This window comes from Pipistrellus hanaki (assembly GCF_964339955.1).
Source record: "Pipistrellus hanaki genome assembly, chromosome: 12".
NCBI classification, from domain to species: Eukaryota; Metazoa; Chordata; class Mammalia; order Chiroptera; family Vespertilionidae; genus Pipistrellus; species Pipistrellus hanaki.
In genome coordinates, this window is record NC_140514.1 from 10915064 (window position 1) to 10940729 (window position 25666).

The following is a 25666-nucleotide window of genomic DNA, read 5'->3' on the forward strand; positions in this document are numbered from 1 at the left end:
AAGGCAGAAATGGGGAGAAATAAACATTTCTCCTGTATTTAGAAGAAGCTGAAAAAGTAAAATATCAAACAATTGTGTTAAAAGATACTGAACTTATTTATTTATTTGGGGGAAAGGAAGAAGAGAGGGGGAGAGAAGGAAAGATGAAGAGAGAGGGAGAGTGAGAGCAAGAGCGAGAGCGCGAGAGAGCGCGCGCGTGAGAGAGAGAGAGAGAGAGAGAGAGAGAGAGAGAGAGAGAGAGAGAGAGAGAGAGGAAGAGAGAGAGAGGAGCATTGATATGAGAGAAGAGTGACTCGTTGATTGATTACCAGGGATCAACCTGCAACCCAGGAATGTGTCCGACCCAGAATCAAACCTGACACCCTTTGGTGCTCAGACCAACACTCTAACCACAGAACTTAATTTAAAAGAAACCAGGAAAGCCACGTGAAATGATGGTGGTATATTGATTGATAGCTGCTGGATTATCAAAAGAGAAAGTGGCGAGAATTTTTTAAATGCCTTGATTAAATGGCTTGATTTCTTTTAAGGAAACCAAGCCCTGGCAATCAATGTCTGACTATTGCTTTCTTCCAAAAATATCCTGCTTAGAATGCCTCTAAAATTTTTCCCCAAGAGATCCGTCCTTCCCCCTAAGTACTATGGACAATTACCTGTTTTCTGAGCAAAGATGCATTTCTTAACCTCCAGGGAGGCATTAACCTTTTGATTTTATCCTGATAAAAGCAAAGTCTCGAGTTATCAGAAGTTTCCTTAAAAAAAAAAAAACTCACATAAACTATGAATCTAACTGTTGTTCAGGAATTTGTGGGTTCCCCCCCCCCCATTTAATTTTATGTAGAAATAAGGGTACTACAAACTTCTGTTTGACTTACTGTGTTATTGATCCCTTTTATTTATACATAAGTCCTGCCTGCCAACTGTTGACTACCAAGGGAGAAATTAAATAAGTGAGCTGAATTTCATTTGAAGAATTATTCTATACCTTTCCAACACTCTTCAGTCTATTAGTTTTAGAAGTGGCCGACAGCAAAGAACAGCCTCCACGGTATTTTCTGTCAGCACATTCTGTAAAATACTGGAGGTCTCTCAGTATGAAGAGACCAACAACCGCTCCTGTCGCGTGTTGGATCTCATGTAATGCCTGACAACATTTTTAGTGCCTTGGACTCTTTTTGAGTTTCTCCAAGTAGATGACAAATTAAGTATTCTCATGTGCCGAGGTCTGCCACGGGAACAGACCCTCGGCTCCAAGAACTGGCAGGGTAAGCCAGACATCTTACACAAGTTCCTCTACTGGGAAGACTGTCAGGAGTAATCCATTAGAAGTAATGACATACACATTTGGAGTAACTTGAGGCAACCCAGTTATCTTGAATCAGGTGTCCGCTGGGTCTTTAAAATAACCAAGGGGAATAGAGGCTGTTTAGTTCTACAGATCAAAAGGCATTTTTCGTTTCCAAGAAGGGACAAAATTCCTACAATAAAAGAAAGCTTCCTAAAGAACAGGTGTGCAGGACAAAGGTCATCTCTCTTTTGTGCCAAGTGACGAAAATAAAGTATGATTCTCTGTGAAAGATAATTAATAATTTCGCACATATCCCTATGGCAACTCCAACTATCTCTAGTTATTTATAAGTTTAGGATATATAGTGCTAAACTGTACAGATGCAAAGAGATACAAAGAATAAAGCGGAAATAAATTCACACATTAGGTAATGTATTTATAACCAGATAAAGGCTGTCAGTTTATTTAGTGAGGTGAAGACAAAGACAATATTTAGGACCATCCACAAGGTGAGATTAGCAGCTTTGCTGCACTGACGGAAAAGGGAGAGATTTATGATCTGGGAAGAATTTGACATCTGAGAGCAGATGTGGTTTGGGAAAGATTATGAAATAATTAAAGAAAAAGGATGTTATGTAATTTATTATTATAAAAAGAAAAGGTTTTTGATTGATGAGTAAGGAAAACAGTGCATATATAGGTTTCTAATAAAAGATAGGGACTTTAAAAAAAATCCTCACCCAAGAATACGTTTTATTGATTTGAGAGAGAGAGAAAGGGGGAGAGAAAGCAGGAGAGGGAGAGGGAAACAGAGAGAGAGAGAAACATTGATGTGGGAGAAAAACATCAATCGGTTACCTCCTGTACATGCCCCGACTGGGGATCAAACCCACATCTTGGGTATGTTTTTTGTGGGGTTTTTTTAGTAGCAATTTCAATGAGATATAATTCACATACCATGCAATTCACCTATTTAAAGTATACAATTCAATGTTTTTGTATATTCACAGAGTTGTGCAACTGTACATATTATTTATAGAAACAGAAAAACTTAAATAAACAGATCTATGGTTTACAGATGCTCTGTAAAAATACACTGTCTTCCTTTGTGTACATAGCTATGGTCTGAGTAGCTCAGTGAAAATAAACCACAGGAGATGTGGGTCCCTTTCTAAGGATAGTTATACTCTAATACACTGAGTGGCCAGATTATTATGATCTCTGAATGTATAATAATCTGGCCACTCAGTGTATATCCTATATAATAAAAGGCTAATATGCAAACTGTCCCCTCCACCAGGAGTTCCACTAGCAGGCAGGCTGACCAACTGCCCATGTCCCCTTCCCCTGGTGAGGCTGGCCTGACCGCAATCCATGCATGAATTCATGCACCAGCCTCACACACACACACACACACACACACACACACACACACACACACTGAGTGGCCAGATTATTATGCGTTCAGAGATCATAACCCACTCAGTATATATTCTTAATGGAAGTTCAAGCAAAACAGAGAGGTGATGACAGTACTTACCCTTGCAGTGCTTGTGGTCTGGGGTCGGAGTGTAGCCCTTGTGACACGAACACATGTAGGAGCCTTCCAGGTTGGAGCAAGTCCCATTTGTGCAGACCTTCGGCTCCAGGCACTCATCCACATCTTGAAGAACGGTGCACATCGGGAAGGGAAATGACAAAACAAACAAACAAACAAAAGCAGACCAAAGGAAAGAGAAATAACACATGAAGAAAGTTGAATTTGGTTAAACTTTAATAAGGGGCTCTTCAAAAAAAAATAAGAAGAAAAAAAATAAGGGGCTCTTCAAAAGACCTTTAAGATAAACTTTCAAATGAACCCTCACAAGGAAAAAAAGCTCTGGTGTGAGCTGCTTACATGATGGTGCTATGCCTTAATTTACTTCCTACAAAGTAACTGACAAGAGCAACCACACATGCTGTATGAATAAATTCAATGGAAGACAGGGGAGCAGGAGAGAGAGTGGTTTGGAGCAACATCCCCTACAAACGAACATGCTTCAAGGAATCAAAGAGGCATCTAGCTCTACTTGGAGAACTGAGCTCAGAAAGAGGTGAGGACTCACAGGAGCAAAACATAGGATGGGGGGCCCCAGCGAAACCTCAAGAAAAAGGAGACTAGGTGAAAAAAACTCTAATAAAACCAGCATCATAAAAACAGTTCGGGGACAAATGTAAGGCCATTGGGGCAGTCAGAAGGTACGTTGTAGGCTAAAGAGGCAGTAACAGCTAATCTTTATCAAGCACTTACTGGACGCAGGCGCTAAAGGCTTTACCTATATTATCTCATTTAATCCTAACAAAACTCAGCTATCCACTGTCCAGAGAGGAAGGAACCATGACTTAGAGACACCCAATAGGCTGCCCAGGCCACACAGGTAGAACGTGGCGGCTCTGAGATTGGAATCCAGTCAATGTTAACCCCGAAGCACGCCCTTCTGACGGTAAGTTTCTGTCGTGGGCAGAGTTAAGTCTGGTGATAGGAACAGAGAGAGATGTTTATGTTTATGTTGGTTTTTATTATTTGCAAAAATACTCATCTAAGTGTCCACTGATTTCATTCAATGAAATAATGCATTCATTAAGCTCCTGAGAACATTATTAATTAAAAAAAGAAAAATTGGAGTTCTGAGCCCCATTTGAATGCCCCAGGGTAAGTCCACTGTAGGTTGTAGTGGGAAGACATAATGTGGCATAAATAACCAAAACCTGAGAGGAAAAACACAGCCCAAAGTGCTAGCAGTGTACACACACACACACACACACACACACACACACACACAGACAGCATCGCAATTCAGGCTTAATTGTAAAGCAGTCCGTCTCTGAATCAGTGAATCTTAACGCTAAGGCAAACAGACAATAAGGAGGAAAAGGCTCCTGACTTCACCCACTTCCCTTGACCATCCTCACTGCGAAGGCATAACAGCTTTCTACGCCTTTAATGTTCTTAATGTTAACAGACAAGAGAGTCACGGACACATCGACCACAGAGATCTCATTTCCGGTCAGCAATCCAGAATTCAGAGTGCATTCCTTTGCCCCACATTTCATTCAAGCTGTAATCTACCTTTCTTACAGTAGAGCTGAGAAATAAAGTGCTAGCAAAATACAGTAAGGAAAGGGGAGTCTGTGTGCACAGGCGGGTTCCACATGCCTACAGACAACAGCCACGCCATTGGCACTGCTCAGGTGGCTGTGCCCACTCTCACACAACCACCGACCATGGTGAACCGGCTCTTCACAGCAAGAACCACACCTCCAGGCTGACACACGCTCCGTCCTTCTGTCTGTCCGTCCGCCCATCCGTCCGTCCCACCTGTGTGGGAATCCACCTTTGTTCACACGGCAGACAAATGGCTTGGAAGAAGCCAAGCCCTGCAGCCAAAGTAAACAACGGGACAGAATGAGCCTTGACACTAAGCATGGCCGTTCCTGACAGCAGCGAGAAAGTGTCAACTGTAGCATCTGGTTTGCTTGAGAAAATGGTAACAAGCTGAAAAATGTATGGCTCTCTCTCTCTCATTATTCATGCACCAGGGAATGTGACTTAACAGGGCTGGAGAACGTAATAGCAAAATCAGTTCAAGACCGTATTTCTCTAAAGTAAGTGAACAGGCATTGCCGATGACTATTCATGACGTCTTTATAAACGCTCTACTTTGTCAGGTGACTACCATGATTAACTATGAAGCAGGATGCCTTGAAATGCCTAGGGCATTCTGATGTGTTTATTCTTCACTTATTACAGACATAATTGCATGGAGCTAGAATCCTTGCAAGTCAATCATTCACATGGAGACAGAGAGGTTTGGATTCAATGAGTATTTGGACTTATGGAGCTCATGCCCTTGGGGAAATAACTATATAGTAAAATATTATAAAAGTACCTCTACATGGGGTCAAAAGGTACAAACTTCCAGCTATAAAATAAGCAGAGTCAGCCCTAGCTAGTTTGGCTTGGTGGAGAGAGCATTGGCCTGCGAACTGAAGGGTCCATGGTTCAATTCTGGTCAAAGGCACATGCCTGGGCTGCGGACTTGATCCCCAGTAGGGGGTATGCAGGAGGCAGCTGATCAATGATTCTTTCTCATCATTGATGTTTCTATCTTTCCTTCTCCCTTTCCCTCTGAAATCAATAAGAATATATTTTAAAAATAAATAAAATAAGTAGGTCCTGGATATGTCATCCACAGTATGGTGACAGAGTTAGAAGTACTGAATTGTGTATTTGAAAACTGTAAAGAGAGTAGATCTTACTAATAAAAGTAACTTAGCAGAAGGGGGAAAAAAGGAAAAGAATTTGTAACTATGTACAGTAACACGTTAGCTAGATTTACTGTGGTGAGCATTTTGCAATGTAAACAAATATTGAATCATGATGACATACATATGAAACTAATGTAACATTATATGTCAATTGTACCTCAATTAAAAAAGAATCTCTGTCGAGAAGACATGTATCTAGAGGGGGCCTCACTTGGTGGATGTAAAATAAACTCAGTGTTATATCTTTAGCCCAGACCTCTTCCCGAAACTGCAGATCCCTACATCTAGCAGGATCAGTCTACGAGACAGCTCCACCTGAGGTCCTACAGGCACCTCTGAGTCTTCGCAGCCCAAACTGACCTTCCCCACTGCCTCCTCTTTATGCTGTCTCCCATGACAGTACACGGTGCCACTACCCACTCAACTACCCACGTCAGAAACATGGACATCATCCTTTCTAGATTTCTTACACTTATTACCAAGTCCTATCAATCCTACCTTTCCAAATATCTCTCAAATATGCTCATTTCCTTTTCCTTCCTATTCTAGCATTCTCTCCCACATGTATCACTACCACGGCCTTTTATTTCTCTATTTCCGGTCTTGCCCTCTCCTAACGTTACCCAACCTACAGCCAGAATAACCTTTCTACAACACAGATCTAACCAATGGTTGTTCCTCTACTTTACAAATCCTTAGAGGTTCCCAGTGTTCTTCAGTTCCGTCAAGGACACAGACTCTGGGGTCTAGAGCGGCATGGACAGAAGGGCTGGTCCCCACAATCCTTGGGAAACAAGGTGGTCCCTGACCATCTCAGCACCCATCACTCACAGCCCTTTACCCCCTACCACAGAGGGAGATGGTAACATCTACTATAATGGAGATCAAAACTCACCTAACTCTAAGAATACGGTCTTATAAAAGAGCCACATTACCCAAATTCTTACACTGCATATACATTATGAGTTCAAAAGGGAAGTTTATCATGAAAAACACTGTGTCCACCAAAAAAGTGGCTTCCAGAAAGAATTACCAATGGGCTTTTGGGACAAAATTTGGCATTTGCCATTCAATGAATGAATGAAAACCTCCCGCAGTAAGGAAGTTGTCAGCATTTATGACACCAGCACTTAGTAGATATGATAGTTCAAAAGTTTATGAATTCTTCTCACTATTCTATGGCCCAACCCCAAGGATCCCTCTCATCTATAATCCCCTGACAGACTGTAACAAATGGCGTGTTGAAACCAGAAATGCCACGCCTGGAGCAGCTCCCAACCTACTCTTCTCTAATCACTCTCCCGGAAGCAGCACTCAAGACAGTCTGGCATGGTTTGCCCTGACTGAACCCTGGCTGGTTCTTATGATCATCACTCTCATTTAAAAGTGCTTCACCTCATCACCTGAATCCTCGAGTCTACAGTTCTTTGTCAAGATCAATTTGAAGTTCATGGGTCATTAGCTCCTGACTCCACCTTCTTTCCTCTTTAGGGGGAAATGAGGACATTAATCTCTCTACAGCTCTCTGGCAACTTTCCACCCTCAACCATGTCACAAAGATGGTTCCCAGCTGGCCAGCAATCCCACCTGCAATTCTCTCTCTGCCTTGGGATGTATTGTACTTCATCTGAGTTAGGCACTCTTCTGAGATTTCCCTTGCTAATATCCTGGGAACACACCACACTACCTGGTGGGCCTGACTTTTAAAGTCGCAAAGGGTTTCCAGTGGCTGATTTTACACCAGTCAGCCCAAGGCTGAGCTGAACACCCCTCACCTCGCCTCCCCCGCCTCCGCAGCCCTGCCACTTCACTTAGCTCCTTGGGGTGGGTCAGGACTGGTTCCAGCAACCATTGGCCTGCATTACTTCCTATACTTTCAAGGAGGTGAACTTGTCCACAGAGTGAACCAGGCATTTTTCAGAATCCATTCAGCCTCATTTAATTCCTAAGTGACCAATGTGGACTTCATGAGTGGGCATATTTGATATGGGGGGGAGGTTGGGAGGGTGGAAACATTCTATCACTATAGCTACATAAAAGGCTAGGATTACTCCTTGCCCCAAACATGCTATTACTTCAATGATCCCTGAACTATTCTTCACACACAGTCTTTTATACTAAAGATGATAAGAGAACATACTGGACAAAAACGCATACTTGACAAATGAGAGACAGACGCTGGGTAGGCCAGTGTGATCCAATAACCTCAAGAGCACTTACGGTACAGTCAGTCCTCAGGGACTCAGGGCTGCTGTCAGTTATGACCAAGTAATGCAGTAGCAGAGCTGTCTACAAAAATGTATGGTCCTCGAAGCCGCATCACTGCTTTTCAGAACTGGAAACCAGCCAAGGCTATGCACATCCCACGTAAAAAGCCAAGGATAGCCTGAGAAGATCAATTCCACTAATCCCTCCAAACCACTGGCTTCTCGCGTTACCTTCCCAAAAACACATGTGTCTTTCAGCAAAACTCAACTGGGCTATCTACGGGACAGGTCTGACATCCCCAACTCTAGCATCCCCCAGCTATTACTGTTACATCGAGCAAGGGACAACTCCAGCCCACACGGATGTCTCCTTTCTATGAACTCTCCTTTCCTTATTATGTTAATGATGTTGTTTTGTTCTTGAGTTTTCTTGAGTGCTCATGAGAGGGACAGGAGATACTGTGTAGAACAAAACACAAAGATTGTTTTTGGAGAAAGAGGGCCTGGGATCGGGTCCTAGCCCTGCCACTTCTTACCTCTGACCTTGAGCAGGCCTATTAACCTATTTGGGAGTCAGTTTCTCTATCTGTACTACAGGGGTGATTGCCAGGAGAAACAAATGAAGCCACAAAGTCAAAGCCCTTTGTGAACTACATAAAGCGAGGTGCTTTTGTTGTTATTCTCACACAGGCATGTTTCCTTCATAAAAGTATTTTTGTGTTGTTTTTTTTTTATTGAGTTGTAATTAACATATAACATTGTATAAGTTTAAGTGATGTGTTGATACCTTACATGTTGTGAAATAGTAGCATTAGCTAACACCTCTATAACAATTAAGATCTAGTCTCTCTGAATTTTATAATGTGGTGCTGCTGTCTGCAATCACCATGCTGTGCATTAGGTCTCCAGAAAGTACTTACAAAGAGTTTCAAGTTTGAAAATCCCTTCCCCCCGCCAGCCCCAGGTAACCACATTCAGTTTTATTTTGCTTTTTTACAATTTCAAATCTTCTCTGGCACCTGGCAGACAAATAGGTGCTCAATAACAACTTCCTGACTGATTAGAGATTCCTTTAGCATATAATGATTTAGGAGTAAGTCGAATGTTGACATTTTATAATGTCCACAACAGGTAGATGGTAAACTCAGCTGCCATCTTGTATGTATTTCAGGACAAGGAAGAAAAAAAGGAGGGTACTGGAGTTGGGGAAAGAAGAATTCTAACACTGACTGAGTCCTTCTTTATGTCAAACACCTTACTAAGCTCTTTATATGGCTCACTTAATTCTGACAATAAACCCTATGAAGAAAGTATTTCAATTCCTGTTTTACAGATATTAAAACTAAGCTTCAGAGTGGTCACATGGTTCCAAATCTGCCTAAATTCACGGAAATGTGACTGGCAAGTACCTTTCAACAATGAAATATTAGAGAATTTTTTTGGGGGAAATAATCTAGTTGGGTTGGAATCAGGCTAGTTCTCCAGGAGTCAAGAGAAACCTATACATTGAGTACCTGTCAGGCTGGCTCTCCTCAAGAAAAGTCCTGGTTGGAGCAGCCAGTTGGAAGTAGACAGAACTAAAGGTGTTGAAATAGTCATTATAGGCGGGGATCAAATGGGCAACAACTCCAGGCTGAATGTGAGGTCCAAGGAATACAGTGTTGAATGAGGAAAGTGGCTCTCAAGAGAGGACCAAAATCCACAGCTTGAAAGAAGATGCTATTATACATTAACAGAGGTGCCAACAAGAGTTGCCAGAAAATATTGAGGGGCAGACATTTTGAGAGTAGACAATAAACTATTGAGAATGAAGGACTACATGCCCTGGGCACTAGGAAAAAATGTGTCCCTGTGACAACACCTGCTGATGTTTACCTGTTTCTGCCCCAAAAAAATTTCTGTCCTAATTCATCAATCAAGGAGAAGCATCAATCAGTAAGACCCGGTGTACATGGCCTGAAGACAAACAGACCACCAATGGTTTCTGCAGGTCTACTGTTTAGCTAGTGAAAGAATCAGAAAGTGTAACTGGCATCAAATCCCTGCAGACTACAAGGGTCAAAAAAGCAATTCTTAATTCCCAATTAAACCATTTCAAATAAAAATGAGTCACATCAGAATAAAGATGGACAGAGTACCAAAAAAAAAAAGCAAACACCAAGCATAATGTCAAATAAAGGTACTATTTTGTACAACACTGCACAAGTGTAATCACACAATTTTAAAATATGAGTGAGTGAGTGAGTGAGTGAATGGAGGATAGTGGAAGAAGGAGGCTACAAGACATATGGCACAGAACAGTCCTGTGAGGTAGTAATTATTTCTACAGGTGATCACCCGCAAATGCCAAGTGTAGAGCTTTTCTTCAAACAGCGGGATCTGGTAACTTTTTACTGTTTTCATACATTAAGATTTGGACAATAAAAGTCTCATCAATGTATCCCAAATTATCTGAACTAGCAGGATATAAAATGCCACTACTCACAAATAACTGGTAGAGACAAAAGCAAATGGTTAATGAAGAACACCTTGTAAATGACTGATCTCTGACTACCCCAGAAACTGTAACTCTCGCTCTTCTCTCTTATGCTGCTTTCCTTCCCTTCATGGCACTCATCATCCCTGACACACCATCTACTTCTCATTGCTGGCTCACTTATCTGTAAGCACAGTGGCTCTAGAGCAGAAGTGCAATGCGAGGAGGGAATTTATGTTGTTCACTCTCCATCCCCAACGTCTACAGAAATACCTGGCTCATAGCAGGCACTCAATTGTTAAATGAACGAATACATATAGATCAAGTTGTGTTACCCATGAGCTCAACGCAAAGGTAAGATTAAGTAAGGACTACACCTTCTGGAAAGTATTTTGGAGTCTCACAAGTACAAAGGTGAGAATTAAACTCCATAAAGGAACAGAGACAAAGAGGAGTGGCTGGGTATTCCTGAGCACTGTCAGAGTTTAGCAGAAAAATCCAATCCATTCATTGGCTCAACATGAACAGAAATGTTTATTGCAATATCTTTCTGCTTTCTGTCACACTCATCTTTTCAACATTTGAAAGGTCTACTGCCATAAAAAAAAGTCATGATGGAAAATCCATTTTGATATCATCTGCAAAAGCCCTCATGAGGACTTTAGAATGAGCACAAGTCCAGCTGAGCAATGGATGGAACTGCAATTATACCACAGAGAAGCTTAATCTATAGATGACAAAGAGCCCAACATTTGACCCAGAACAGAAGGAAAAATATGCTGCCTACTTTTAATAGGAGATGCATGACCTCCAGAATGCAAAAATGAAAGCTATTCCTTAAAACAAAGTGTGTGACTTTGGCTGAGTAGCACAGTGACTTAACGTGTCTGCATATGATTCTACTAACCTGGCTGGCAAAGTGAAATTACTTTTAAATGAGGTGCCGTGTTTCTGTCACTACCACTGGAGCAAAGTGGTCACAATTAGATTGATTGTATACATCTAGGTATGAGAAGTCATTTATTATTATTACTACCCAACATAGATAAATGCATTTATATTGAAGAGCAATCACTTGCCAATTTGGTAAGTCGCATTCCATTAGCAAATTCATGAATCAGGGCTGTGTTTATATCACCACTTAGCTATGTAAGGTAAAGTTCAGGATCTGCTCTCGGGTTATAATATCCATCAGGATGTGGAAATGAGAGCATGAATGGAACCTTCATAGACAACTATAAAATGTATGCCAGATGGGAAAATTAAAACCAAATGCACTTTCTGACCAACACAGACTACAAAATATTATCAAATAAGCAATTAATGAAAAAAATCTTTTCTTCTCCCCAAAGATCAACATCTCACAGTTCCAATGACAGACACTCTTGGGATGGGCATGAGGCTTAGGGTTTGGGGCCACCTGCACCAGGTGCGGCTCATGCTGCCTGGTGCTGAGTCCAAAGCTTTGAAATGGAGAGTGTTTTTGCCAGGCCTACCTACACCACACTCTCCAAAGTACCTAAGTGTCTTCCCAGAATTGCAGGAGTAGGCCAACATTTTTAACAGACCCAGAAGGTCTGGCGTGTTCTACTCCTCAACTTGCAGCAAATCTTTCCTTGATTTCTGTCCTTCAGCCACACTGTCCACTCAGCTGCTGGAACATGACCGCCTCTTTCTACAAGCCCCAGGCATATGCTGCTTCCTTTGTCCAAAATCTTCTCCCTCCCATCGCCTTCCCCAATTAAAGATTAACTCAAGGATTTTCCTAGAGGCAACTCATTGTAGCACAGGCTCCTAGAGCGTCGCAGAACCATCCCTTCCTAGCACTTGTATCAGCTGTGCACTGGCACTGATTTATGAGCTATCTGGGTGGGTACCCATCTCCCCCACCGGATAGGAAGTTCCATGAAAAAAGCACCCTTCTTTTTGGACCCCTGATGTACCCTGGCACTCAGTACAACTCTGAGCATAGAGAGTAAGTTGTCCAGCATTTGTGAAAGAGAGGATAGAAGGAATGAATGAAAGAAAAGTCCAGAGTTTGGCATGGAGTGCAAAAGAGTTCAATTTTTTAGGAAAAGACCATATGGTAGACAGAAACACCAAGGAAAGCCATGAAAGGAGACCGTTAGGGAGAGCACGTGTAATTAGAACCGAAGCAAGTGTATCAGATCTCCCTTGGCGCCTGATGCAGGCACTATTTATTAAATACTTAAATGAATAAATGTATTGTAAAAGGGACATTGAGAAATCAATCAAGATTTCCCTTTCTGCGTCTGCTATTTCCGCTGCAAGTTTGTGTTTGTACGTTTCCTAATTCTTTGTGGTCTCTGACAGCTTCTTCATATGCCTTTTCTCACTTTTTAAGTATTTTGCTTTCTACCGTTCTCCCTGTGGTGATTATTTTATTTAGTTCTGGTTATTTAACACATCAGGTAACAATGTGTTTCCACCAGAATTATTTGTTGCATGCAAAAATCCCACATTTCTCATGCCAACTCACTTCCTTATTTTCTCTATGGTTAAAACTTACTTAGAACTTTTCTTTGAAGTTGCCTTAGAATAATATTTTGTTACATTCCATATGTGTATGTGTGTGTGTAGTTATTTATATTTTATTTTGAAACAGGGCTCATTTGGTATTACACTACTCTGTCGGGAAACAGGCCAGACAGATGAAATCTACACTAATAAAAGAGAAAGATGCAAATTGACCGTACCTTCATGACACCCACCAGCCAATCAGAAGTGAGTATGCAAATTAACCCAACAAAGATGATGGGTTAATTTGCATACACAGGAGCCCAGCAGAGGGATGGGAGGGGGAACACTTGTGTCATTGCCATGGTGACAATGCAGGCGTTCTGCACTGCCCCAGCCACTCAGGGCCTCTGGGTAGCATGGGAAGGCTGGACCAGAGCCGGGCTGGAGTAGAAAGCGGTGGCTCCAGGGCTGGAGCAGAAAGGCAGTGCCAGCAGCCAGGGAAAGAAAAGCCCATTCTTGCATGAATCTTCATGCATTGGCCTTCTAGTAAAACTATATGATAAGAACTCTGTGGTACCTACCGATACATTGCCCATTCCAGCCTCGGAATCCTTCCGTGCAGGGAACACACTGGTAAGATCCAGGAGAATTCACACACTGCTCATCTGGACAAGTACTTGGACTCAAACACTCATCAATATCTGAAAAATCAAAAAGGTAGGTCACAGACATTTTATCGGGATACTTCAGCAAACACTTTTGTGACAAAGGGGGAAATGCATATACTATTTGGTAGGGAAAACAACCAGCTAAGTGACACAAGGTCTATAAACTCACAGCGCTAATGCATGGCCAAGTACACTTTGACCGAAATATTTACACACATTCCCAGGAAGTCGTTGGACCCAATTCTCCAACTGGCAGGGCCCGAGCTCCCTAGTGTAGGAGCTCGCAACTTCTCCCGGGCAACTTTCTGGACACCAAACCAAGTGTGCTGTTTGCCAGAAAAAAAAAAAACAGAGAATAGGGATGAGCAGGAGGAAGCCATACAGGGTGGGGCAAAAGCAGGCTTACAGTTTTCCATGTGGAAAATGATACCATAACGCACACAAGAATAAACTCTGTGTTTCAAATACTCCCAACCGTACACCTACTTTTGCCCCACCTACCTACAAGTCAGCTCTACAGACACTTGACGCTCTGGGGAAATTCTCACTTTGGCCTCATGACCCAAAAACATTCCAGGTTGGATAATTTAAAACCTTTCATATGCTAGGAATTCCCTGGAAGTAGGGGGGGAAAACACACTAGAAGAGAAGGAACTCATCACATACTTTCAAGATTTCCCATCAAACATGGTGGTAAGATCAAATGGTAGTATTTTCTGGTAAAAATACACCTTTCTTTTCACATTCACAGCTAACTGAAGTTACTGATCATTGTTCTCTTCCATGTGACGGGGACAAACACCTAAAATATGGTTGGGACTGTGACAGAGATATTGACTCCAATAGCTTGGGGCATTTTTAAGAATAATTAAACAAAATGGGGGAAGAAAGTAGGATATATTTAAAGTAATTGTTTTCCTGGAGTTGGATTTTCTGAATCTCTGTGAGTGGATTTAATGTTTAAGTGTCTCAATATAAAATGTATATAAGACCTCTAATCATACTTGAACTATAGACATATCTCAGGACTGAAAAATTAAAAAAAAAAAAATGTGATGGATACACAGAACAGGCACGGGTATTTGACGTCTTCTGGTAAATTTTTTCAAATGACCTCTCATTGCATAATCCTGGTTATGAGTAAAAAAAAAAAAAAAAAAAAAATGCTTCAAGTAAAAGAGTTAAAGACAATAGTAACAGAATCAACACCAGGCCAGCACTGTAATTATTTTTCCTATCGGTGAAAAATTCTTGCCAATAGACAATGACACACAGTGGTTTTATGTGTGTGTGTGTGTGTGTGTGTGTGTGTGTGTGTGTGTGGTTTTTTGTTTTTTTGTGGGTGTTTTTTTTTTTAGGTCAGATGTTCTGGGACTTCTTGTTAGGTCAGATGTTCTGGGACTATAAAAAGATGATGCTTGCCAGTTTCACTTTCCAAACAGCATGACATTATCCTCTGGATGGGATGTTTTTTTAAACCGAACTACAAATCCTAAGTCAGAGAAGGTCACTGAGGTAGGCTGGACCGATAAATAAGAAGATGCCATGCTGAGCAACACCAGAAACATCCCTGAGTTTCCTGCTGCCCTCGCCTGCTCTCTGGTCCCCTCATCTACGAACGAGGGACCACCTGACGGGGACTATCTTAGCGGAACAAAGTAAGGATGCATGAGATAATGTCTGTAAACTACAATGGGCTCCTTGGAGACAGGCCCTGTTTGAAAGCAGCCTTGTCAGGGACAGCTGAGAAAACCTTCCGTGAGCCAGGAGCCCGGGGACCTTTGGTTCGGGTCCATGACAAAATTAGAAAACAGCCATGTTCTTTGGCTCCTTCTTCTTCTCGAGCCTTTTCATAGGGAGAGAATTATATGGTTTTTGTTTTTTTTTTTACATGGGGAACTCTGGTAATATTTCTGTTAAATAATCTGCATACATTAACTATTACCGAAAAGTCTCCTGTGGACTTGCAACATTTCTTTCTACTCCTTTCCACTTTCCATCCTGATGCTAGTTATCATTTCAATGTCTATTCTTCTCATTCTGAGACTGTACGTAGAACATAACGATCCATATTGGACCTCCTTGGGGAGTGCTGCTTTGCACGTAAGTGCTTATCAAATACCTACACACACACACACACACACACACACACACACACACACCCTTTTTATAAGTACTCCCACAACTAGATATATACTAAGAAGATATACACAAAAAGGTTAGGGTTAGGGTTAGGGCATCAGGGAAGGGCAAAGATTAAGAACAAATGCTTCCTCAGAACTAATAAGGTGACCAGCACCATAGAAGCTACTGCAACACCACTTCTATGCCCAGCAACCCTGAAGAAAGCCAGCTTCTCAGCTGCCATGCTACAGATGAAGAAGGAACTTTCAAAGGGGCCAAGTTACTGGCTCCCAAGCAGACAGTCATGACCTGCAGGGATCATGAATTGATGCCACGGCTCCTCTCTCTCTGGTGTCCAGCCTGTCTCTCCAAGCAGAGAGAGAGTTCCAGGAAGAGGGGAGTGGGGACACATCACACCTGCACTCCACCATATCCCTCGGCCCTCAGGGACAGTTCACGGCTCTGTTCTCATTCGAGCTGACCAGAGATCCGGTAACGTACACTGTTCCCACTTGTCTCTTGATTAGAACCGGAGGGGCCAAGGGAAGAGGCCAGCAGGAGGCAGGCGCAGGTTGCCAAGAACTGTCCAATTAGCTCTCCCTCCAGGCATGGGCCGTTGGAACTGAAGGAAACCAACCTGCAGACGCCAAGGGACAGCTGAGAGCAGCTTACCCCAACCAGTCTACCTCCTCCCCTCCCTCTGGACGCCCATATTCGAAAGGAGGCTGAACCTCAGGCAGCCAGGCAGGGAACCCCAGGGCCTCAGCAGCACCGCCACAGCTGGGCTCCTCAGGCACTATCTCAGAGACCCCTGCACCTTCACCTTATGTTTTCATGGCAGGATCTAAGCTGAAGTTCAATGCAATTTTCTTCTTCTTTTTTTTTATTGCCTTTGTTGGTTTGGGGATCAGGGTAATGCTGTTTTATTCATGAAAATAATTAAAGGGAAAAGTGGCATCATGGTTCAAAAAGAACCAAACATGAGAATGTGAAACTGTTCATCATTTTGGCCATGCTATAAAAACTTTTCAGCCTTAATCGGTTTGGCTCAGTGGATAGAGCATCAGCCTACGGACTCAAGGGTCCCAGGTTCGATTCTGATCAAGGGCATGTATCTTGGTTGTGGGCACATACTTAGTAGGAAGTGTGCAGGAGGCAGCGGATCGATGTTTCTCTCTCACTGATGTTTCTAACTCTCTATCCATCTCCCTTCTTTTCTGTAAAAAGAAAAACACAAAAAACACAAAACATATTTTTAAAAAACACAAAACTTTTCAGCCCCATCTGATTTGGCTCAATGGATAGAGCATTGGCCTGGAGATTGAAGGGTCCCAGGTTTGATTCCAGTCAAGGGCACATGCCTGGGTTGTGGGCTCAATCTCCAATGGGGGGTGGGGGGGGTGTGCAGGAGGCAGCCAATCAATGATTCTCTCTTATCATTGATGTTTCTATCTCTTTCTCCCTTTCTCTTCCTATCTGAAATAAATAAAAATATTAAAGTAAATCATGTCCCTCTTTAAAAAAAAAAACAAAAAAACTTTTCAAAACATTTTCGTAAGGAGAGCCAGTTTCTGGCTGCAGTCCTTCATAAAGGCATTTTTATTGGGCGCTGCTGGAATTTGACCTGCAGTGGGTCAGACAAAGCTGCTGTGGGGAGTCTGCAAGTGAGTCCCAAAACCTACGTGAAAGAAACAAGTCGAGACAAAGAAATGTATCCAGGTGAAAAGGTCGAGAACAACAACAAAAAAAAATCAAAGGTGGTTCCCCCGCACCGTGTCCTCACACGGAGGACCCAGACACTATAATTAAGTCTGGGTTTGCACTAACTCTGCAATAATTGTGCTAACGTGATCTCACTTGAAATACCAGCGAAGGAAGATACTGAAGTGGGTTAAGAAAGAGCATAAAGATAGAAAATAGTCCAGGCAGAGCCACAGAAGTGAGGCAAAGAGGCCGTGAACCCAGAAGGCGGGAGGCGCTGAGACGAGCTGGTGGCGTGCACAGACTGGCAGAGGGAAATACCGGGCGGGGGGAGGAGGGGAGGAAAGAGGGGGGCCTGCCAGCCCCTGGCCTCCGCCCAGCCCTGCGTGCACAGTCAGGCTGACTCAGCACTCAGCAGTGGTGCGCGCCCCGCCTCGCATACACTCACCCTCGCAGTGGCCTCCGGGGGTCATGCGGTACCCGCTATCACAGTACTTGCACCGGAAGGCCCCCACGGTATTGATGCAGTGGCCTTCCCCACACACATCCGGCCGCAGGCACTCATCAACGTCTATGGAAAGCAGAAAACAGGGTGGGGTTTACTTCCCAAAATAAAATGTCAAACCTCTCCCTGGTTAGTTTGAGTTGAAGAATGAAATAACTGAGTCCTGCTATCACCTGAGTGGTTTTGATTTGTGTGGGATCCAAAAGAAACATTTAGCTCCTCTGGTCTTTGCACACACTTGACACTCTTAGTTGAAGGGGGTCAGAGAATAATCCTATATAGTAAAAGCCTAATATGTGAAGGGTCCAACCATTCATTTGAGCAGTCACTATGATGTGCCCTGACCACCAGGGGGCAGACGCTCAGACCAGTAGGTCAGCTTGCTGCTGGGGTCCAGCAGATCGGTTCCAGGAGATGCGCCAGACATGCCCTGGAGTCCTCCCACCATCCCTCCCCAGCCGGCCAACCTCCTGTGGTCCCTCCCCAGCTAGCCAGCCCCAATCATCAATCCTGATTAGGACTAGGTGAGACAGGGCAGACACGTCCAGGAGCCCTCCTGTGGTCCCAGATTGTGCACTGGTGGGGTCCCTTGGCCTGGCCTACACCCTCTCGCAATCCAGGACCCTGTCAGGGGATTGTCAGAGAGCCAGTTTCGGCCCGATCCCCGGAGGCCAGGCCGAGGGACCCCACTGGTGCACGAATTCATGCACCAGGCCTCTACCGTTCTAGTAACTATGTATGGTTCTGGCTAGGTACTCAATTTACAGGGGAAATCATTCCGAAAGTTACATAAATGTCTCTTAATGCCTAGGCCATACCCCTAGAACTAACAATGAATGTCAACTGTCATTTAACAAAAAAAAATATTTTAATACAAAAAAAAGTACTGGGGGGAAAGAATTTAATTTTAATATCTTTCCATATCTAGCAGATTTCTATGGCAGAGCAGGCGTTGTCGGACTAAGCAGTGAATGGGTGGGATCTCAGGCGAGGCAACAAGCCAGACCTGGGAAGTGAGGCACAGGAAGTACCGCCATTACCTATGCATCTGGTACCCTCCTCACTGGCCATGAATCCTGCCGGGCAAATACACAGGAAACTTCCCTCCGTGTTCTCACAGCGTCCCTGCGAGCAGAGGTGTCGGGACTGCGTGCACTCGTCAACGTCTGTGAAGAGAATGACGATCAGAGGGTCAGTCAGCTGGAGCGTGGCATTCTCCATCGCCTTGTCCGTGAAATGCCAGCCGACCCCGTGTCTCACGGCCCTTCATCGCTGAGGACAAGGAGGCATGGCTGTTCTCCTGAAACCCTTGGAAGGCCGTGACTGGGAAGAGGGAACACGCACTGTGCACATCGCTTCAAAAGCTAACGCTACCATCGGGACACTGGTGTTTCAAAGAGACAGGTTTCAGGTCAACATAGAAGGACCTGCCGGATACCTGGACTCGTCTAAGCTCTGCAATTCGCCGAGCTACTCCCAGGCCGGGCGGCAGGGACAGGCCCAGGGGCGTGAAAGCGACTCTCCCGCTCTACACACAGGTGGAGCATGATGGCCCTTTCAACCTCATACTGTATGGCTCTAGTCACTCACACAGTGTACGCAGGGGAGAGGGAAATAACCATAGTGTGAACAGGTGGGTGTCCCCTGACCCCCTCATACTTACACAAAACCAAAGAGCCAAAGTTAGAAACCTTGTCTAACATCACTTAGCATATTAAAGTAGTATTCCTTAGCTTTATGCCTCTCTTGCTTTTATTCACTTTATAGCCCTTCGTTTCTAAAAAACGAATGATAGTGTTAATAACCCACCACCATCCCAGCTCTTTCTGAGACACATTTTTTTCCAGAGAGGCATACTCAATAACTTTGTGTCAGCATTTGCTGATTTTTCAATTTAGAAATCCCTGTTGGAAACCAGATTTTATGCAATTGGAGAATATAATTCTTTATTGCAGTGCATGTTAATATTAATTTGATTTTGCTAAATAGATGTTTGTAGCTCTCTGTTTCTAGAACTCTTATTTTACATATTTTACCTGAAAAACTTGTTGAAATCACTTCACCTTTATGTAATTGTATTATACTTGGCAAAGCAGGCAGAGTTGAACCAAGAGGTAACAGCTCCCCCAAGAAAACCTCTTTCTGAGCATCCTTAGCTCAGGGGTAAGAACTTTATAATACTAAACACAGTAACATTTTCCTTTGATAATTACAGGAAAAAAAATGCTCTTATTGTGCCAATATTTGCTGAATAATTTCGCCTGTGAAAGGGGCGCTTACCAAGGCATTTCCTCTGCTGCTCGCTGAACTTATAGCCTTCGTAGCAGATGCACGTGTACCTCACCGGCAGGTTAATGCAGTGTCCCGCTCCACAGATGTCAGGGTTCACGGAACATTCGTTGATTTCTTTAAAAACAAGTAAAATGTTGGGAGGAGAAACAGATATAAAGATTTCATTGCTACCGATAAACCATCACTTTGTGTTTCCTGATGAGCTTATTGCCAGGCATGCGCTTAAAAGACCAAAGATGACCACTTCTAAAATCAAGTATAAATTCATTTGACTACTTTATTAATTGTTCCATTAGGCCCACCCAAGGTCATCAATAATTCCTAATGAAACCATTTCTAGATGAACCAGAGTGCGTGGACACTCAGAAAGAGCCATGTTGGGAGTTGTGAAGTAACAAATTCTTCCTAACTTCTAAGATGGCCTATCAGTGAATTTCCCTCCACCCAAATTCATTTCTGAATCATCATGTGATCTGTCCTGATAAGAAATATATGGTAACATTGCATTTGATAGGAGGCCAAATTCAAGTTCCAACTATGTCCAACCTCCTCCAAAATTTCTCACTAATTCTGAAGAAAGATGTACCCCTTCTAATCAAAGCAAAACTTCTGGGTGTAACTTTACTCTTAATTTGTCAATTCCAACATGAGCATATTTTATTTAAATAGATAAAGTAGAATCTTCTTCCAAATCTTCTTTGCTAAATTCATCCCTCACTCTTCCACTGATTCTGGCTTGAGACTTGCTTCTTCTATAAAGCCAGAGCAGGTTAATCCTGAGCTCTCACTCCACTCATAGACAGGGTCATAGAAGATCAGAAAAATGAGCTTAATTACCAAAAGGACCTAAGGACTCAAAGGTGGTCTTCTGAGATGACCTACCTCCCTAACATAGTCTGCTTTCCATGACCTTTGTAAGGAGGAAGAATGGTTCAGTGAGAGTGGGCAGTGGTCAGAAGTCCAGTCTTGGAGACACTCTCAGTACAAATCTTGCTGTCCTTTCTTAGCTCTGTCATGGGGAGGTAAGCTACTCAAAAATTCCATGCCTCACTTTTCTACATGTGTAACATGGGAATAATCGAAGCGCCGACGTCAGGCTCTCAGGCTCAAAGGAGATAACATCAATAATGGCTGGAGACCAATGCCTGGCGCATTTTCTAAGATCAGCAAAAGAGAGCAATTATCGCCATTATCACTCTTGCTCCTGTGAACAACAGCTATTTGTTCACTGTCATCACACAGGAAGCAATGCTTGAACACATGCTGTTGTGGAAGAGCCCAAGGAACCCAGAGTAAGATGGGGGCCTCAAGCATGGCTGCCTAATGCCCAGCCCAGTTAGAGGGTCTATAATTTGAAGGAGAAGAAAAATAGGTGACAGATGTGCTCTGTCACCAATAACCCACCATGCACTCTGCAGAAGAAGGATGTGAAAACCAGCCCCTTAACCACTGGTACGCCATAAGCGTCTATGTAAGTCTATAGATGCAAGCAGCAGACCTCTTTTCATTAAATCCAAAATACCGTGGCAGTTAACTGGTTAACAAAGGTTCACCATGGAAATGACCTACATGAGGATGAGGTTGCTCTCCAAAACCCCACTACCATCTTCCAATTTCATCAAGTGCTATTCGCTGTGCTGTGACTTTCAGACACCAGACGCAAGTCACTTGAAAAGTTGGTAGACTTCAAAAGAAAGCATATGAATACAGAGCTGCAGTGTTTTACCCAAAAGCACTTGGAGATAAGGGACAACACACACTTACAAATTACTGATATCTTCAGGGAGCCTGGTTATTGCTAACTCACTTTCAGGAGAATAGTTTTTACACTCAGTATAATATAAAATTATATAAAACAGAAAATAATTGGAAAGACTAAAAAACATGGATGATTAACATGGATTCCTTAAATTTAAGTGATGGGCAATTATTCCAAAAAACGAATTAAGATACATATATAGCACAGATTATTATACAGTCAGTAAATGATAGAAAAATGTTTACTTGTTGCAAAATATAGTTGGGAGCAAATTTTAATATAGATATCAGCTAAATTACAAAAGACACAGAAAAGAAGATTTTAAGGAAATAAATTCAGTGTCAGGATTATGGGGATTGATGATTTTTTTTCTTTATATTTTTCAAAACTTCTACAATGAGCATATATAATTTTATATTCAGAAAGGTCTTCAATTAAAGTTATCATTTCTATGTTCATTTCTATGTGTGATAAAAATCTGAAGGTAAAAAGTAGTGTTTTCCAGGTTATACTCCTAGACCCTCAGGTAAGAATTATTTTCTCTGTTGACAGGAATTCTTTAGTAGAATAGTGTCAAAAGCATGCCTCTGACCATCTAATCCAGGGGTCCTCAAACTTTTTAAAGTGGGGGCCAGATCACGGTCCCTCAGAGAGCTGGAGGGCCGGACTATATGAACTACTAATTCCTACTGTAACACCTCGGCTGCGCTCACTGCCCAAAAAACCTGGCGGGCCGGATCAGACTCCTCTGTGGGCCGCATGTGGCCCGCGGGCCGTAGTTTGAAGACCCCTGACATGTTAAAGTTAGAATCCTTCTTTGAAAATTATTTCTATTTATACTTTTTTATTACTGATCTTTATACTCTTTTCTCCCATTTTCTTAAGACAGAAATATATATTTATCACATTTGCAAAAAGAAAAAATTGAAGAGAAGTTAATAATAAGGGACAAAAATTCAAAACAAAACAAAGACTATAAATATCTAGATTTTCATGAAATGTTTAATCAGTACTCACTTTCCATCACACACACACACACACACACACACACACACACACACATACACACACTAATTTGTTGATTACCAAATATTTGCCACCTTTCAAGCATATTGGAATGGAATGTTTACCCGTGTGAATACAAGTCTTTAAAAATGTGTATGCTAATTCACACCAGATACATTCCTATACCAGTTTGCCAACATACTAAGCTTCTTCTTAAGTCAGCTCTAAGATATAAGAAATTCTTAAGAATTATAACTCCTTAATCTTAGGAAATGAAATGAATACCATCCTTTCCTTCCAATCTAGTATTGTGAATAGAAGCCGTGCGGTTGAAGTTATATTCACGAGGCATGTTTGAGGAACTTTAGCTGATTACCCCATAGATTAGGAAGTATATTAAGCTGCAGCTCAAAAATGCTGGTCCCCTTTGGAGGGCCCTAACTTAGGTAAGAAAATGGTTTTCTGACACCACTAGAGGGAACTAAGAGACACATCACAGGAGCAAAGAGACATTTATGAAAACACACGTAATTTCCACACTGTTTGTTCCACTTTTCACCCAAGTCATTAGTTCATTAGAAAGAAGTTGTAACACCTCCCGAACACTTCTGCTTTCTCTTCACTAGTCACCAAAAATGAATCAGCACCATTTTTAAGGGAAAAGTAAATTACTAGTACTCCTATCTTAAAACTTAAGCAAAACATGTCTCCTCCCACCGTCTCCTACACTTTCCCTCCTTTTTTAAAAAAAAAATTAAATTCTCATTCTCTGGCACATATGCTACACAGCAAGACGAGACCTGAGGATACTGTCTTGAAGGATAAGGAAAGCTTCCTGCATTTTCCATGTGTTTTTTTTTTTTTTTGGGGGGGGGGGAGGGGCGGGGAAGACATTGTGCTTCTTACATTTTGAAGAGGTCATTCATACGTAGGCATGTGAACCTGTTCTCAGAGAATGGATCAGTTTATGTCAAAACATACATTTCTGCCCAGTCAGTGTGGCTCAGTGTCTGAACGCTGACCTATAACCAGGAGGTCACCGTTCAATTCCTGGTCAGGGCACATGCCAGTTGCAGCTCTAGCCCCAGTAGGGGGTGCGCAGGAGGCAGCCAATCAATGATTCTCTCATCACTGATGTTTCTCTCTCTCTCCCCCTCCCTTCCCCTCTAAAATCAATAAAAATATATTTAAGTTTAAACATACACACACACACACACACACAAAAACAAAAAAACAAAAAAACAACAACACACACACACACATACATTTTGTGGATTAGACTGTGTTGGCATAACCCTGGAAATATAGCCAAGCCTCACACAGGAAGCACTGGTCTTAGTGGAACTCTCTAAATGGGGATGTCTTGTCTCCCTCAGCATGTCCACTTCCCAGAGAGACCATCAAGAGACCGCCTCCCTGGACTCCTCTGTGTGTCCTTCATATCCCATCCCATCCCCTGGTGTTCTCAGGACCACCCTCCCCTTCCCTACTCTACCTGCCCCTCAAACAACTCCACCATCACTGGATCAAGGACCCTTATTCTGTTTATGTTTTCGCTCGAGTCCTCTTAGAATTTGGTCAAAGGGCCACAAGACGCCAACGGAAAACCAAACATTCATCTATCCCAACCACAAGGCCAATGGTGGATGTAAGAGTTTGGTATCTATGTTGTATTTTCTAGAATCAAATGAAAAAGACAGCTTTTGGAAACATCTGAAATTGAGTACACTGATGTTAGGCTTTTTTCACACCTCATCATGTGATTGGTTACTCTGAGTAAATAAATAAATGGAGCCTAGAAATATCAAACCACACTGATTTCACATGAAAGAGAGAGTTCCTTTTCCATCCGTAGGCATGGTTTAGAGATGCTGTCATGACGTGGGTGATACACGTCAGGGACAAATGGTCTCTTTAAATCGGCTGATTACGAGATCTGGAAAAGGTCTGATGAGCACACAGTTTTGGGGATGTTTGGGCTCTGAGAATTACAAAGGTTTCCGCAGAGGCAGCCATGATGTCAGAGAACAGTTTCTGGCTGGCCTGCCAGGGTGGCGGAGAAAGCATGGGATGAGCAGGAGGAAGCATCAAATGCGAACTCTTGGGAAGGTTTACAGAATGCCCTGGCCTCCCAACTGCCACCCGATGAGCATAAGCTGTCCCACAACAATGGAAACAGATGTTTCCACTTTGCAACTATCTGCCAGAGAAATAGAGGTTTCGTTTCCCAACCCATCCTTGGGCTGTGAAGACACTACACTAAATCAGGACTTTATATGCTGAAATATATAATTTATTTGGACACCGCGTGCCAAGAATGTTGCAAGCCACCGACTCAGCTATTAAGAGTGGAAAATACCACACTTATTTCCTGCAAATATGTGGCTCACTTTATAATTATTGCATGTCAGGGGGTGTCTGACAAAAATCTGAAAAGTCTACTTCTAACCTCACCGTCATAAAGATATCATCACCAGGCAATGTGGAACTGATTTTACTTAGTTCAGACTCATTATTATTCTACCCCTTTCTTCAATTTATGAGAGTGACTAATGGTGACAAATAACACCAACCTCTTCTGTGTTTTAGGGAGAAAAAATCATTGCATAATATTTCCTAAGAGAACAGATCACAGCACTCCCTCAATTTATATGTTTGGCTCTCATCTCAAACCGATGCAAACATCTATATTTTGATTTAAATTAAATTTGATACGAAACAGTCTTCCGGTTCTATTGTAGATTACTGAATATAATGGAGCTTCCAAGTTGCGAACCATTTAATTTAAAGACTGTAATGCCCTTGTGGATTGTTTTAGATAATTTTACTATAGGAAGGGGGAGTACCTACAC

At 42.5% G+C, this 25666-nt stretch overlaps 1 protein-coding gene across 9 annotated transcripts in view; it reads right to left on the reverse strand.

Moving 5' to 3' along the window:
* LTBP1 (latent transforming growth factor beta binding protein 1) overlaps nucleotides 1–25666 on the reverse strand; it is a 300379-nt gene that overhangs the window by 67927 nt on the left and 206786 nt on the right. For all 9 annotated transcript variants that reach the window (XM_084900645.1, XM_084900647.1, XM_084900643.1 and 6 more), the window contains 5 exons: nucleotides 20039–20164; nucleotides 18799–18924; nucleotides 17702–17824; nucleotides 13342–13461; nucleotides 2829–2951 (listed from right to left, as the gene is read on the reverse strand). In XM_084900645.1, the coding sequence (XP_084756771.1) occupies nucleotides 2829–2951; nucleotides 13342–13461; nucleotides 17702–17824; nucleotides 18799–18924; nucleotides 20039–20164 (618 nt within the window). The remainder of the gene's footprint in view (nucleotides 1–2828; nucleotides 2952–13341; nucleotides 13462–17701; nucleotides 17825–18798; nucleotides 18925–20038; nucleotides 20165–25666) is intronic.